The sequence below is a fragment of the Melozone crissalis genome, unplaced genomic scaffold (assembly GCF_028551555.1).
Source record: "Melozone crissalis strain CALT ecotype California unplaced genomic scaffold, PUWL_Pcris_2 ptg000036l_1, whole genome shotgun sequence".
Taxonomy (NCBI): domain Eukaryota; kingdom Metazoa; phylum Chordata; class Aves; order Passeriformes; family Passerellidae; genus Melozone; species Melozone crissalis.
The window spans coordinates 11,197,919-11,215,188 of record NW_026535814.1 but is presented as its reverse complement, the minus strand read 5'-3'; the positions used below and the strand labels follow the sequence as shown (position 1 = coordinate 11,215,188).

Here is a 17,270-nt window from a genome sequence, read left to right as displayed (position 1 = left end):
CAGGAGCCACAGCGACCTGCTGCATACGTCAGAAAATAAAAGAACAGCTAATCTCAGAAAAAAAACATTCCAGGGATGGAAAGAGAAAAAGGACAGATGTGTGGGGTGGCCAAATGCCAGATCTACTCTCTGCTCTGATCCCCTGAGGCTGAGCCTACTGAAGCATCTGGGAATTAATTCTGCAGATTGAAAGTAATTGGCAGTTACTGGAAACTGCTGTTATGGAACAGGAGGGTGTTGTTGTGCATACACTTTATCAGAGGAACCTATAAAAGATGGAAGAGGAGTATTGCCCCTTTAACTATATGATTAGAGTTTCCAAGCATTCTTCATCATGATGATAAAGTAGACATCTGTGTCTATTGAAGCACTGACTCCAGCGTAGTAGTTCATGAATTCTTCTTTTGTGACCTGAGACAGAGAAATTAAGAATAGGAAAATGAACGTTTGCTTTTTATTTAATGCTGTAAGTCAAAACAACAAATAGAGAAGAATGAATGAAACGGAACATCTGCTATTTCATGTTGTGGCTAACAAAAAGGAATCCAACAGGAGGAATTAAGACACTTATAATTTCCTTAATTTCACTTTGCTAGAAACAAGAGCTCTTGTCCTCTACAACACTTGGAGGGAGATGAAACATGGAGTTTAACTAACCTTACCAGCAACTGAAGTTAAAATCACTGCTGCCTAAGAAAACAAATTTTTAATGTACTTTTTTCCAGGGATGCTATAATCTGGTTCTTTGCATAATTATTAATAAAGTGGGTGAGGTTTCTGATGCCTTTGCATAATTATTAATAAAGTGGGTGAGGTTTCTGATGCAATTCAGAGACAGCTTGGAACTTTATATCCACCCCTAGAGAGAAAATATCATTGCTCTAAACAAGTTTCCCTAAATGAAGCAAATATTCTTTCAAATATTTAAGAGTTTTAAATAGCTTTCATGGGTATTTTGAGGTTTAAAAATGACAATTAAAAAAAAAAAAACAACAAATTAACCAAGAGAAAAACTGTGCAAGTCTCTTGTGATGCCTTAACTCTTGAATTGTGTAGGTCATTCTTTGAATAAACAAAGAAAAATTTGAAAAATACAAAACAATATTAAAAAGACATTTAACTATTAGAGAGTGTCCAAAGGAGGGCCAGGAAGATGGTGAAAGGTCTGGAGGAGAAGCTGTGTGAGGAGTGGCTGAGGTCTCTTGGTCTGTTCAGCCTGGAGGAGACTGAGGGGAGACCTCACTGCAGCTACAACTCCCACATGAGGGAAGAGGAGGGGCAGGCGCTGATCTCTGCTCTGGGGTGACAGTGACAGGACCCGAGGGGAATGGCCTGAAGTTGTGCCAGGGGAGGTTTAGAATATCAGGAAAAGGTTCTTCCCCAGATGGTGGCTGGGCACTGGAATGGGGACCCTGGGCAGCGCTCACAGCACCAGCCTGGCAGAGGTCAAGAAGTGTTTGGAGAATGCTCTCAGGCACAGGGTGTGATTTCTGAGTGTGCTGTGCAGGGCTGGGAGTTGGACCTGATGATCCTGATGGGTTTCTTCTAACTCAGCATATTCTGTGATTCCATGGTATCTGCTCTGATTGCATTGTGTGTTTGAGAACTTAGAAAAGCATGACAACAGGGAGAAGGGACCACTTCAGACTGTCCTACCATCACAAGATGATTACAAGCCTCACTGAAACTGCCTGTTTCAGAGGCTCCCAGCAAGACCACAGCGAAGAGGGCATTTCTAGCAAATGCTCAACCTTGAGGCATTTCTGCCAAAAATATTTTAGGTGTTCAGTATCGTTAGTGTCTTCTGATCTGGGAAAGCCACAGTCTGTTCTCAGAAGAAACAGTAATCAAGTGAGCTAATATCAGGATTGCTGACCAAGAGGTGGATGCTCAGAGTAATCAGGCACTGAACTCATCAGGGATTAGTTTGGGAACTCATTTAATGTGTTCATTAATATATGATCTCAGCACAAAAAGCAGGAACGTTTTCCTTGAAATTGGCTAGATGTCACCCCTGGGAGTGGAAGGGGACAGCTGGCTCTGAACTGGTATCTCTGAGGATGGCACTGCAGTAGAGGGGATGAAATTCAGCTCTACTAAGTGCAAAGTCATGCCTAAAGTAGATAAGCCCCATCACCTCCACAACAGAGACCCTGAGTGGTGGGAACAAGGAAGTGAAGGGTTTGGGTGGAGCATTAGACAAGTAGAGTTACCAGTGCAATGCAGCCCTGGAGAGTGGGAAATGTTAAAGACATATCACAAGGCACTGATAAAAACCTACAGTCTCATTTGTTATTATTAACTGCTCAGATTGAGAATATGGCCAAGTGAACCACAGAGATACAGGATTGCTCTAAGCTGGTCAACAGATGTAAGTTCAGACCAAAGAAGTCTGCAGACACATAGCAAGGGGAAAGAGATGGTTGCAGAGCAGATGTGTAAGAAGTTCATCACAAAAGGTGCCCAGACTTTGCACCTGAACCAGAGTGCCAGAGTGCAGGAAGGGCTCCCAGCTCTGTCCCAGCTCATGGGTCCTCAGGGTACACACCCCTGGCAGTAGTCCCAGCCCCATTCTCCCTCCAACTCTCTGTAGGTAAATCTGTCTCTATTATGGACTGATTTCCAAGTCAAGTGTCTCAGTAATTACACTGGAGAAAAACTAACTGTAAAGTATTTTAAAGCAGGGAGACTGCTTTTGAACTGGATCATAGTATTTAGTCTCCTAAAAATTGCAATTTTGTGGGGTAGTCTGAAGATATACTTAGTGTAATCTATGAAATTCAATTATTAAGGCTACAAGTTTTAATGCAATCTCATAACCACCCTAGTACCTCCTGCAGAGCCCCTTTGCTTCAGAATGCGCAAGCCAGCTGTATGAGTGTTGTGCACAGGTTATGCATCTACTTTGATTTTCCATATAGATGTGATGCAAATGGATGTTTGGTACTGCAATTACTCCCCCACTTAATAACCTAAGTCAAATTCTGAGTCAGATGGTGATTTCATGGCTTGCAATGAGGTGCTTAGCTCACCTTCCCATCTTTGTCATAGGGTGAATCAAAACTATCCAGAAAGGCTCTAAAAACTTGATCTTCTGTCCAGTCTCCATTTAGGTATTTGGGATGATATTTTGCATTATACATCCCGCGTAAGTCTTCAATTGTTATGACACCATCTCCAGTCTTGTCTAACTTCTGAAATGCCTGCATGACAATCTCTTTTCTTGCATTGGACATGGGAGGCTGTCAAGAAATATTAACAGAATAATTTTATTTTTGCCAACTACTTGCCCAGTTCCAAATTCAAGTACTTGTTGTTGCTAGTAGCAAAACTTTCAAGGGAGATGGGACAATATACTGGTGATAGTTTACACAGGAGCTAGAAAGGGCAATATGTCCTCAAAAGAGCACTATGATTAAGACTATTCAGTGTCTACCCATACAATAGCAAATGGAAAATAAGAGAGAAAATACTACCTAGAACACTTTTCTGATCTGCCCATTTTAAGTATTTCCAAGAAGAAATTACTAATTATCCAAAGTACTAGTATTTTCTGTCTTAATTGTTTAGGCTTCAGCAGAGCAGAGATACTTTAGACAAAATCAATCACTGTGGTGGAATGGAGAAAGCATCCCCTGAATAAGTTCATGTTATAAAGAGATGCATCATAAAACAGCTGACAAAGAAGTGAGATTGATGGGTTGAACTGCACAGGTACCCAGACTGCAGCTCAGGAATTTCAGTATCTAAATCAAGGCTACAATTAATTGGAAAATGATCACAACTGTTTATTTGCAAATATTCCATTCTACTTTGTTCTGTTCTGTTCTGCTATATTTTAATCCATTTAATGCAACAACAGCATAAATTCCCAGACTTACTCTCAGTGTAGCAAGAAATTCATCAAAATCAATTGTTCCACTGCCGTCTTTATCAAATATCTGGAAAAGCTCCTGAGCTTCTTCTTTATTGATCATCACAGCATAATTATGCAGTCCTCTCAGAAACTCATTGAAATCAAGGGTTCTGCTATTGTTATCATCAATAATCCTAAATGCTCTGTAGAAAACATGAAATTTGAGGAAAATACATGGAAAACATGGAGAATGCTGCAGTGGTTAGTACAGTGCTGGAGTAGAGAGGCACCTTACTGAGAAAACATTTCCTCCTTGTTCTGTGTTCTGTGGTGGGGAAAAAAGAAATAAATAAAAAACCCTGACCAACAAACCCCCCACACTTATTGGCAGTAGAGATTACTTGTTTAGATAGGGTGTATGAATATTACATGCCTGAAGTTAAATGAGGGAAAGGCTGCCATAGTATTCCTGTTCATTATAGCCCTCTGCCCCTGCAAGTTGCACATTTAGAATAAGTTCCAAATTTAGATGGAGTTCCAGTTGGTCACCATCTAGATCCATTTGTGGTGTATGGGGCCTGGGAGGGATCTCAGGGTGTGATGCAACACCCGTTTCCTAGGGATGGGATGCTTGCAAAAAGTTTTTAGGTGCCTCCCCTAAACTAGACAGCTAATTACAGGACAGGACTATTACAACAAGGGCGTCATACCTAAAAGGGAAGGAAGCTTAAAATCTCCAGTGCTGAAATACTTAAGATAATTTTAGAAAACACCAAGGAGATATATATGATTAATGTTCCCCTCTTTTCTCTGGCAGGGGTTGTTCTGGAAGGACTTTCTCATGAGGGATTCACAGTCTTCAACCCTTCAAAAGGTGATCAGGTCAGTCCTGTGTCCCAAAAAAAAGCCCCGGTGGCAGGCTCTGTGAGTTGTGGCATTTGTACTGAAATGAGAAAACTCAAGAAGACTTGAAGACTCAAGTTTTGGTCCCTAGGGTGTGAGCCTCTTGCAGCTAAAATTATTAAGCTGAATAATGGGTCTGACATTTTGCTTACTCACCTGCCCAGTCCTTTGATGCCTGCAGATCCCCTTGCTAAACAGTGCAGGCGAAGTTTTTCTAAAGGGTTGGTGATTGTGGGCAGGCTTTTTTTTGCATTGATTGCCATCTCTCGGTCATGCCTTGCTGTGCCCATCTGGAAGACCAAAACACTGGTGTGGTGTGGATTCAGATTCAGACACAGTGCTGAAACCTGCCTTAGTATACCAAGTATCCCAAATTCCTAACTTGCAAACTGCTGGTAGCAACTCTTTCATGAGGACCCATTTTGACCCTCTGTTTCCTTTTCCTTATAGCCTTCTATCAGAAAGGGAAATTGCCAATATTGGTCAGTGACCATGAAAGGAGGGCTCAGCCAACCACCCTGTGATTAATTCAGATGCAGACAGGAAACTGTGCGTAAAAATTTCTGCCTACAGTGTGAGAACACTGTGACAAGTGGTGGGTGCACTCAGGTGTGTGTGACTCCCTCTGTGTCCACAGCATCCTTGCCAAGCCTCTTCCACTGGCCAGATTTGTAGCTGTCATTTGACCACAGGAAGACAAAAATTACCCTGGCTGGGGACCTTTGCCTATGATTCACTTTTGTTCCACTGAGATCTCGATTCTGCAGAGCAGAGATTTCTCCCATTGCATGTCTGAGCAGCAGCAGCCACCTACACATGACACCTACTGCTTTTTTAACACAACTGAAAAATAAATTAATACCTTAAACTTTCACAGTATTTAGCACCCCAGGACTTCACATCTGACAACAAAGGCCTTCCAGCTTCCCTCGGAGGAAAACAGTGGAATAAAAATAGGGAAAACCAGCTTGTGACTCTGCAGTGCTGCAACAGCACCACCAAGAGAAGCATGCCCAGGCTGGCAGACACCCACTGCCTCTCCCACAGGGATTATTTGCGCCTAGTGCTATGAAAAGTGGGACTGCCCGTGTTGATATTTTGGGGCCACAGTGAATCCTGGGCACATGCTCAGTGCCAAGACTTCTGCTCCATAGCCTGGCTGATGGGTCTGCAGCAGGCCATGAAGACTCCCAAAATATTTTCCAGCCTTTCAAGCATCATAGGATAAGGGCACCCAGGAGTCACAGAAGTTACAGCTCTAGACTCAGAGGGCAGCTGGTGCTCTGCTGAGGCCATGCTGGGATGAGGAGGTGCAGCTGAGCAGCCCTGTGAGGCACTGTCAGTGCACGTGACGCTTCCAATCCCATTGTGATTCCATGTGCAGTAGTGTGAATTGAAATGACCAGACAAAACTTCTAAAAAAAATGGAATTAAACTATTTCATCTTAATTGTTCATCCACTCCTGTTTACAGAGCATTGGCTATGACTGCTGGTAATGCCAAATATGCTGAATTTTATAACCGTGTTAGATTACTCCAGCTGGGCTTGCAAAACCAGAAAAAAAGTAGTTTTGTACTCCCCAAATGGTTTCAGTACTAGCTTAATGTAGAAGTCTAGAGAAGTAAAATACAGAGCATTTTGGCCTTTGCTTCAGACAGAGCAAGCAAAGTTCTTCTGGGAACTCATTAACCAGTGATCAGGAAGATCTCACAGCTGTGTAAGATCAGCAGCCAAAAATGTTTTTCACAAACAATGACCTGTCCTTAAAGGGGAAATGTTTAGCTGGAAAGACTTTAAAATACAATGAGGTTACAGAAATACAGTGAAAACTATATTTATATTACATAATAATATACTATTGCTTATATATAATGTATAGCAACAATACATCTACATACAGAATACATGATGCAAGTGTATCATTGTGCAGTGTGAGTCTCTCTACACTATGTTATGTCATTATGGATTTCTATAAATACTGCAACCAAAAAGGACATAATTAATCTCTACTGCACACTACAAAAATCTACACAAATACACACCCCATTAAAAGAGTCAAGCATCTCCTTGCTTCTGGATCAGCGGAGTAATTTCCAGAATACTGCCATGTGCATCAAATAGTCATTGCAATAATACTCATGAACTGAGCATATGGAGGGATAATCTGTTTTATTATCTGTTATTATCTCTTGAACCTCAATAAAAGCCACTGAAACTGGCCAATTTTCTGTAATTTCTGCCGTAAGAATAAAGTTTGCTTCTACATCTATAAGCATTTCTGCCTCAGAACTCACCATCTCTAGGCTAAGTTGTTCCAGCACTAAATAATTTTTCTTTTAATATATACTGTTTCTAGTCTGAATCTCCATCATATTAGATGCTGGTTTACTCTCTTTTACAAAATTAAAGAGCCACCTATTAAAAATGTGTCCAGGTGTAATTACCTGAAGGTCCCTTTTAAACTCACTTTTGCTTAGTAACTAGGCATAGCTCAAGACTCCTGGTACAAAATGGATTTCCAGATGTCAGGTAATTCTGCTATTGCCCTTCAACTTTTCAATTTTTTCCCAGTGTTCTTTCTGAAATGGGTCAGAGCAGTCCAGTAATCTCACTAATATCATGTCTCCCCAAATATGATGGTTAAAACCACTAACAGTAAATATTTCTGCTGCTCTTTGCAAATCTGCATTCTCTATAATGTTGACTAACTAAATCACCAACAACAAGTTTCTATACAAAACTCAGCAATTAAAGTCTGTTTGCGAAGTAATTGAATTTTCACATCACACTAAAGCCTCTTAAATAAAGCCTGTGCCTCATGGCAGTAAGCATTTGATAACACTTTTTTAATGTCCAGAAAATACAGAAAACCAGTTAAATATAAAACCTGTGACATGCAAGCGTGGCCCATAGTGACACTTATATCACTTTCCTGTTTCTGTTGGCTGCAGGCTTAAGTTTGAGGCAAACCCTTCCTAGGCTATATTGTAAGAAAAGAGATTTCAAATCAGTGCAAGGAGGGAGGCATCACAGTAATTCACATGCTCTTTCCTCCCCTTTCATTTTGCTCTTGTTCCTTTCTGAAAAATGTGAAGTAATTAAAGATGCAGTCAGGGCTTGTTGAGTATAACCATTCTCTGCATAGTGTACAAATGTGTTACATTTTAATACCATTAATAAAACAAGAACTGGTCATAAAAGTAATTCCAAATGGTTTTAATTTGTGTATCTCATCCAAGACCATCAGATGTCTCCCTCAGTGAAATTAACCAGCAGTGTTTATTTTAATTTCGAATGCTAGAGAGTTTTGTTTTAACAGCCTAGGCTATGAACAATTACCCCACGCTGTCAGCATTGTTTGTTTCTATAGGTGATGTTGTGTTGTGCAGGCCAAACAGAACTGATTGCATTTATTCCTAGCAAATACAAAACCTTAAATTTTGGATTGGATTTTTCCAGAAGAATCTTATGCTGTTCAGCAGCCAGATCCCTTTACATTCCTCTGTGCCTGAGAATTAAACTTGGACAGAGTCAGATTCAGCCTAAGCTCTGCAACATTTGTTTAGATATTGTCCTTCAGCTGAGCCCACCCAAGAGCCTCCTATGAAAATCCTAAAAGCCACTGCAGTGGAACAGAGAGAGTCCCATCTGGATTGCCCAGGCTCTGAAAGCCCCTGACCTGGCCAAGACACGAGTGGCACACCACCCACCCCAGAGCAGAGGATCTCAGGATCTAAGGACAAATTAAACCGATTGCATGCATTTAGTTTACTTCTTATAATTTCATTGAATCGTTAAAAGCACAAAAGCTGCAGGAGTACTTGACAACTGTCTAAACACCTCCTTAAAATTCCCAGCCTCACTGACCCCTCTGCAGCAGCCTCCCATGTCTCTCTCCATCGTGACCAGCTTCATCCAGCTTCAACCTTCTGACAGGTGGACATTACTGCAATTGCTCTTTTGCATATATGCATATACATTTATAAACACATATGTATATTTATATATCTAAATAAAAATCATATTTTAAAAAATTAGATTTAAAAATTAGATTTGATTGAAATTAATTAAACTACTCTTGGTTGATCAGAGAAACTTACTGTGAGGTAGCAAACAGGAAAAAAAAATCCTTTACCTGCAATGTTTTTCTGAACCTGGGATTTCCACTCAGGACTGGAAGCTTGGATAATGTTGTGCTTCCTGGCTCAGGCAACAAGTTCAGGTGATAATGGGCCACAGCCTCACTGCAAAGCTTCCTTATCCATCTCGTTTTACCTGTTTACACACACGGCTGCCTTGTCCCCCCTTTTTTGGGAGGCCTGGAGTTTGCCAGCTGGTCTCCAAGGTGACACTGTGGGCTGTGGCTGGCCCAGCCTGCAATTACGCTGCTTCCCTGGACAATTGCTTTGGTGTTTCGAGAGCCTTTTCATTTTATTTCTTTTAAAAATAATTTCTTTTCTTCTTATCTTTGCCCACATGGGCTGGAGATCAGGGGAGAGTGGGAGACACCTTGTGCTGCCCCTTGCTGAGTGATGAGACTGAGGGAGAGTGGCTGTGGGAAAGTGCCTGGTTGTGTTTCTAGAACACGTTTCCCTGCTTTCATAGTTGATAGGGTTGAAAAAACTCTCTGGTTCAATTGTTTATTGCAAACATAGTAGAAGCATATAAGTAAAATACTGTCAGTTGTGGTTCACAAAGAAAAAAACCCTCACCAGCGTATATTTTTTTCCCTGATGATTAATTGCCACTTTGAAGACCTGCTGGTGGTTAGAACCTCTGGGGAGATGCTGAGCTTGTGTTCATTTGTAGCAAGAAGAAAGCTGAAAAGGTTAAACACCCATATGATAAGGAAAAATTGCTCTCTGCCTAGACACAGCTATTAGAAACTTGGTCTGCAGAAGGTCACAAACATTGTCAGTAAGATAATGTACCCCTTTGGTAGGGAATCAAGATGTTGTTAGATTCCTTAGGGGGATGAAATAGCCTGTGTGTGTTCCTTGGCCCTCTGGGGCAGCAGCAGCAAGGTGAACATGTAAGATCAAGGCTGATGGCAAAGGCAGCATGTAGAAGTCAGTGTGAGAGCACGTGGGAAATGAAGGGAGAGCCCTGTTCTGGCCATGGATGAAACACTGAGCAAGAACGAAAAAGTCGCTTCCTGGCAAAAGCAGAAAATTATTTTAGGCAATTGCTAGACTAATACCACTTGTATCCTGGCAGGCTGCTTATCTCTCATCAACAGGTACTTCCTGGTACTAAACCAAAGCTTGTGCAAGACTTAGAATATTCTTTTATATCTCTCATGTGGCAGCTGATTGCACATTAATGCACAAGCAGGGAACAAGGCTTATTTAATCATTCACTGATTCAGAAATACTGCCTTTGTGAAAATGTAACATCCTTCCATCCACTATCTTTGTTTCGTGAATTGATCTCCAGAGACCTTCTGGGAATGCAGAAGAGATAAAGGGCTATGAACATTATCTGGGCTGCTGCCTGGTCACACACTCTGCAAAGAAAAAACAGAGGCACTGAGGGCCAGAAAAATGGTTTTCACTGAACAAGTTGGTCCTTGGAATTCAGCCTCCCACCCTAATAAAGAAATTCTTCAAGTGCTGAATTTGCATTGACTTTCAGAGGTTTGCAGCAGATTGAAACAACAGGGGTGGGCTCTTGAAAGCAAAAAAAAAAAAAAGTTCATTCAATATCTGGATACTCAGCTGCATTCTGCTGCCTTTTCTTCCCTCTGCCAGTGAGCCCAGGGACACACAGACACACATGGATATTTACTCTATGCTCCTCTGGAAACTGGACTGGGCCATTTCTGGCACAGTCCAGCTAATGACATTGGTTAATGGCTTACCAATCTGAAAAATTATTAACAGGCTTTCAGGTGTCTCAGATTACATCAGGATGTGATGAAATTTATTTGGTTGTACCTGCTCTGTCACTCTGCATAGAGCTGTAAGCACAGTTCAGTGAATTCAGAATTTATCATAAAGGATATAGGGATTTCATCAGAACTCTGACATTTTTCCTCATCATTTTCTAACTAGCACTGAATATAGGCATTCCTAGTTGATTGTTGTTTTTTTCTGAACAGCCTGGGCTGTCTGCTCAGTTTGTAGTTCAGCACTGGACTGAATTAACTAAGGAAAATATACTATGAGGCCTAATGTGATCTATAAAGTCATGACAGAGTCAATTTAAGTCAATTGAAGTTTCTAAAAATTCAGATTTTGTGTTGAATTTAGGCAGGAGGGAAGGTATAATTCATTATGAACTTTATAAGAAGTGTCTCAAAAAAAGGTGGCCCTTTAGTTTACAAGTTTTAGCACTGTTTCTTAATCTGCCACCTGTGACCATTGTTGTGGAGAAGCTCTTCAGCTACAAGAATAACAGATATGAACATATCTGCTTATCGTTGGTAGAAAAATCAGCAGGGTTGTTTGTGTGGAATACAGATTAAAAAAAAATAGCAAGCATGAAGTCCCAGAACACTATGTAGCAGAGATGGATAAATCAGGATTTACGGGATAAACCTCTGTGTTTTTTTCCTGCCATTAAAATTAAGAAAATTTCACATATACTAAAAAAGAAAACCGTGTGGTAAGTACATTGTCAAGGGGAAAGTATTCTGATTTTAAACCAAGATGTAATCCAATTAAATTACAGAATCACAGAATGGTTTGTATTGGAAGGAACCTTACAGATCATCTAGTTCCAAGAACAACTGAACTCTGACTCTAAATAAAATGCTCTTATATCCAAAAATGCCGTCTCCCTGTGTGGTTTGGAGTTATCCAGCTGAAATTAATTGTCTGCTCTCCAGAGCAGACACAGCTGGCACACGCAGACTGCGCTCATGCTCCTGAGCTGATTCCCTAGAGAGTGGTCACCACCACCCTGCCTGCTGGGTGCTGGCCCCAGAGCAGCGCTGTCACAGAGCCCCAGCCCAGTCCCCACGGGGGTCTGACCCCACACCAGTGACCCTCACCTCACCCCTCTGCACTGAGGAGCATTTCCAGCCCAAAGGGTGCACTCTGCCAGCAGCGCCTGAGTGATGGATTGCTCTGCCTTGCCACACAGCTACAGCATTCCTAACCGGTGCCTTTAATTGCCTTTTCCCCTTGCTCTTGGGAAGCACAAGCAGGTTTTGTTTTTTAATGCTATGTCAAGTGCTAAATGCACTTGACAAGGTTTTTTGAAGGTGATTTGAGACCAGGAGCATTCCAGAAAAAGAGGCAGTTAACTTTAAAATTTTTCTTTTCTTGAAAATATACAACAAATCTGTTTTCAGTTGGAGAATGGAAAATGAAAACACTAGATATTTCAGTTGTTAAGAAGTTAAGTAACTAATGTTTACTAGAAATTGATTATTTTTATCTTGTGCCTTGAAATAATGTCAATTTAAGTTCTTGAATATTTCAGGCCAAAAAGAAAAAAACAATGTTGTGGGTGTTAGGGTTTTTTTTTTTTATTCTACTGCATTTCTCAAAAATTTTGGCACTTTTCTGTCAACCACAGTGAAACAATGTGATGGACATGCATGAGAAACTTCTGTGCTTTTGTCCACAGAAGAAAACAGTTAAATTGCCCCAGCATTTATTAGGATCAAATACCTTTTGATGCTGAAAAGCTGTCCTTAATCATTGCAAAGTGGGGGCAGTAGCAAAGAATAGAACAAGAACAGTCTGCAGCTTGCTTCAACAACAACCAGAACAATCTGTCCTCACTGAAGGGGGCAGAGAGGAGGGAGCCAAAACCAGAGAGGAGAAGGTTTCAGCAAGCTGTTCTTCAGAGAGGCCTCCCTAAAGACGGTCACCACGTGCTGGAATGTCCTGGGGAAGGAAGAGTGGTTGTGAAGTGTGCTTTTGGCACAGGCATATGCCAAACAGGGGAGTCTTGATCGTTTTTTTACAACCCTGCTAGTCCTCTGAATAGTGGATTTTTACAGTTGTCTGGGACCATGCCAGCAGCACTAAGTAGGAGAGGAAAAGGTGGTGGGAAGTAATGTCAGTAGTCATACAGGAGAGGACAGAGCCAGGCCAGGCACTGCTGCAGGAGGATCTGGAGGGGACGGTGAGGGGGAGTTGTGTTGGCTGCCAGGGCAGGGAACTCTGCGCTTGCCAGCCTGTGGAGCCAAACTGACTGCAGCTATGACTTCAGCCTGTGTGGTATCATCGCTTAAACAACCACAAATGGTATGTATTCTTTTCTTGTTATTCACTGGAGCTTCCTCTTAAATTATCAGGAACTGTTTTGGTTCCTGACTCCAGAAATGTACTGGTGGTATGCGAGCTGAATGCTTTTCCCAGCCAGGAACCAGGGCCTGCTTGACATGGCAGCAAATTCAGCACTCTGCTTGCTGGGGACACTCATCAGCATGGCTGGTGATACACAATCAGTCTAGAGGGCTTTGTGTTGTCCCAGAACCCCTTCTCTCCATGGTCTCTGCGTTTCAGAACTGACTCCTGCCACCCAGAGCTATTGTCAGGCTCCTCTGCACAGCAGGCCTATGCCAGGCTGCCACCTTGGCACAGGAGCTGCTGTTGCCTCAGTCAAGGTTTCTTTTCTCTGTCTGTGAATAAGAGACTCAGGGATGAGTCAGCAGATAGAACAGACAGTCAGGTCTCAAAACAGATGAATGCATCCTCACTTATAAATAAGGGCAGGAAGGAAAGAGGTGATGTGGTTGTAAAAGTCCCACAAGAGTGTCTCTGCCAACAGGCTTGCCAGCTTTGCAACGGGGGCAGATTTGCTGGGACACACGACAAAAGCCTGAGAAAGAGGAGAGGTATGGGATGGCTCTAACATTTTCCAGCACTGGAAACATCAGTGCTGGCAACCAGGTCAAGTGCCTGCATAGCACAGATACACATGCACAAGAAGAACAGGAGACAAAAGTCTAAGCATGGTCTTCAGAGTGACAGAATCACAGAATCATCAAGGTTGGAGGAGGCCTTCAAGATCATTAAGTCCAGCTGTCAACCCAGCACCACAATAATAATCTCTAAACATATTCCCAAACGCCACATCCAGATGCCTCTTGAACACTTCCATAGATGATGACTCTGCTACCTGTCTGGGCAATTTATTCCAATGCCTGACCACTCTTTCAGAAAAAAATATTTTTCCTAATATCTAGTATGAAACTTCCCTGGCATAATTTAACACTATTTCTTCTCATCCTTTGGCTTGAGACATGGCAGAAGAGACTGACTCCCACCTGGCTACATCCTCCTTTAAGGGAATTGTAGAGACTGATATGGTCTCCCTTGACCCTCCTTTTCTGCAAGCTAAACATACCCAAGATCCCTCAGCTGCTCCTCATCAGATTTGTGCTCCAGACCATTCTCCAGTTATGTTTCCCTTCCCTGAACTCTCTCCAGCACCTCAATGTCCTTTCAGAAGTGAATATCCCAGAACTGAAACCAGGGTTCAAGGTATGGTGCCCAGCACAGAGGAACAGTCACACCATTGCTGATCCAGGCCAGGATGCCATTGGCTTTCTTGACCACCTGGGCACACACCGGCAAACTCCTCATTTCTTCCCATTTGGCCTGATAGAGAAGCCAGATTTAAAGATTTGTAGTTCCAGGCTAGGTCATTAGGCTTTCTGAGCATTCTAATTTTCAGCCTTGGTGGAATTAAAATTTCTTAGCACTCCTTCCAATTTCATAAGTCTCTAAAATTTAGATCTCTGGATAAGTGTCTCTCTTAAAATGAGTGCATGCATTTCCTGCCTGAACAGTGGACATGTGTAGGTGGTGTGTTTGGCACATTCCAGGCAAGCCCAAGGGAGTTTGGGGTCAACCTCCCCCAAAGCTCCCAAGAGAGCAAACGTCTCCCAGGGACATTCACAATGCCCAGCAGAGGGACGGGGACCTGCCATCACAGCACGGGGTGCTGATGTGAGCCCACAGCTCTCATGGGGTAGTCATAGGGGACAAAGATGAAGACAGGCCCCTTCTCCACAATCTCTGGCCCTGTATAGTTTTGCTTGTGGATTGTTTTTTCCAGTATCAACCTCCAGTATCCAGTCTGGGCATGCTCTTCATAGATGAAGCAGACCACTGAGCCAGGAGGCTCCAGCTAGAACTCGTGAACTGTGGCTTTGTCAGGGCTGACTAGGAGAAACAGCCAAATCCCCACACTGCAGTTTTTAGAATCCAATTTGGGATGTCTTTCTATACTGTTCTCTTTCTACTACAATGGCTTTAAAGGCTCCAGCAAAACAGATCTCACTATAAAAGTCCTTTTTTAAAAAGAATTCACATGAATGGGCGAATGTAAACTAGTTCCATCTGCTTACTACCCCCACTGAAATGAAAAATCACAGTGCTGAGGGAATTATCTGACAAGGAAGATTTTCTCATGCCTTTGACATAAACTTTTGATTCCAGTTAGGCAGCACAGTATTAGTGGTAGGAAATGTCCTGAAATGTGTGTTTGTGCACTAAAGGCTTAATTTGGAAATGAAAAATGAAAAAGAACAGCTTTACTTTACTGCTTGCTTTACTGTTTCATTCACAGCTATTGATCTCTAAAACTTCCAAAATTTGGATAAATCTATTTCATCAGTGAACATTCAACTAGGGACATATGGACTGGCACTGGATGTACTACTTCTACTACTCAAAAATTTAAAGGCCTTGTCCACATGACAGCTTGCCCATTTTGCTGAGAGGGCAGACAAGAAGAGCAGCAGGGTAGACCTGCACTGGCACTGCCATTGCTAGAAACAAGCACCATGCTTCTGCAGAGCTTCAGGACAAAGCTTGCTCTGTCTGAACTTTTCTTGGTCTGCCCATAGATTTGTTTCACATTCTGTGACAGCAATTTCTCTAAGTGATGAGTTGTGGCAATTAATTTTAATTTTGTTTTTCTTTGTATGGTGCAGATTTATATAGGCAGAAATAACAATTAGTACTTCTATGAGTAATGGAGATATTTACACCTAATACAGTACCAGGATGGAGACACAACATGGAGCTTAGAGCAGTACAGGGCACAGGCTTGGCAGGGGAGGCCTTGCAGCTCCACAGCAGTGGTCAGTTAGAGACACATGGATTTGGAACTGGACAAACAGAGAGAACAAAAAAAGAGCCTTTTGTGTATTTACATATCCAGTAAATTCAGCTGTAAAATGTAGCTGCAGACCTGTGGGGGAAAAAAGAGCGCACTGTAATTGCATGCTAGGAAACAAATGACCTTGACCAGATCCTAGTGCATCAATGTGATATTTTTTCAAGAAAGGACACCAGAAGCTGAAGAATTAAAGTCTGAAGGCTGAGGATTCTGACTTGTTTAATGCATTCCTTGTTTATGTCTTCAGCATGCATGATGGATGGAGAGAGTCTCTTGGCTTCATGAGAGCAAAGTCCTGCTTTGTGGAACCTCTTTTCCTTCTACAACAGGGGAGCCCACCTAGCTGATCAAGAGAAGCCAATTGATATAACCTCTTCAGATTTCAGCAAGGCTTTTGATAATGTCTCTGAAGACCCTTCTGGACAAAATGTCCAGCTCACAGCTGGATAAACACATCCTGTGATGTGTGAGCACCTGGCTCATGGGTGGGGCACAAAGGGTTACAGTGACTGGGGTGACATCAGGCTGGTGACCTGTCACCAGTGGGGTTCCACAGGGCTCCATTCTCTGCCCTTTGTTTTTCAACACCTTTATAAATGATTTGGAAACAGGACTGTAATGGATGCTAAGCCAGTTCACAGATGACACAAAACTGGGAGGAGCTGTTGACTCCCTTGAGGGCAGAGAGGCCCTGGACAAATGAGAGGACTGGGCAATCACCAACTGCATGAAGCTCAGCAAGGGGAAGGGCTGGGCTCTGCACCTGGGCCAGAACAGCCCTGGGTGAACGGACAGGCTGGGGAAGGAGATGCTGGAGAGCAGTGCCATGGAAAGCAAAGCCATGGAAAGGGACCCGGGGCTCCTGGTCAATGGTGAGCTGAACAGGAGCCAGCAGTGCCTGGGCAGCCAGGAGGGCCAGCCCTGCCCTGGGGCATCAGGCCCAGCATCACCAGCCGGGCAAGGAAGGGGATTGTCCCGCTCTGCTCTGCACTGGGGCGGCCTCACCTCGAGTGCTGGGGGCAGCTTTGGGTGCCACAGAGTAAGAAAGACATTTAACCATTAAAGAACATCCAAATGATGGCCATGAGGATGGTGAAGGGTCTGGAGGAGAAGCCATGCAAGGATTGGCTGAGGTCATTTGGGCTGTTCAACCTGGAAGAGACTGAGGACTCCTCACTGCAGATACAACTCCCACATGAGGGGAAGAGGAGGGCCAGGCACTGATCTCTGCTCTGTGATGACAGTGACAGAACTGAGGGAATGGCCTGAAGTTGTGTCAGGGGAGATTTAGGCCGGATATCAGGAAAAATATTTTCACCCAGAGGGTGGTTGGGCACAGCAACAGCTCCCCAGGGCAGTGCTCACAGCACCAGCTTGACAGAGGTCAAGAAGTGTTTGGGCAGTTCTCTCAGGCCCATGGTG

General features: G+C 42.8%; 1 protein-coding gene across 1 annotated transcript; it reads right to left on the bottom strand.

Annotated features, from left to right (window-relative positions):
* Positions 1-309: 309 nt before the first annotated feature.
* CAPSL (calcyphosine like) lies at positions 310-8,964 on the bottom strand. Its single transcript, XM_054283534.1, has 5 exons — positions 8,896-8,964; positions 4,916-5,049; positions 3,882-4,059; positions 3,033-3,242; positions 310-411 (listed from the first exon to the last, which is right to left on the bottom strand). Exons 2-5 carry the CDS (start codon positions 5,047-5,049, stop codon positions 310-312), a joined length of 624 nt encoding a protein of 207 aa, XP_054139509.1. The 5' UTR covers positions 8,896-8,964.
* Positions 8,965-17,270: the final 8,306 nt, after the last annotated feature.

Bases quoted from the DNA above. Each gene is read 5' to 3' on its own strand.
- CAPSL (XM_054283534.1), bottom strand. From the start codon at position 5,049: ATGGGCACAGCAAGGCATGACCGAGAGATGGCAATCAATGCAAAAAAA. The intron at 4,060-4,915 runs GTGAGTAAGCAA...TGTTTTCTACAG, and splicing joins GGCATCAAAGGACTGGGCAG to AGCATTTAGGATTATTGATG. The intron at 3,243-3,881 runs GTAAGTCTGGGA...ATTTCTTGACAG, and splicing joins AATTTCTTGCTACACTGAGA to CCTCCCATGTCCAATGCAAG.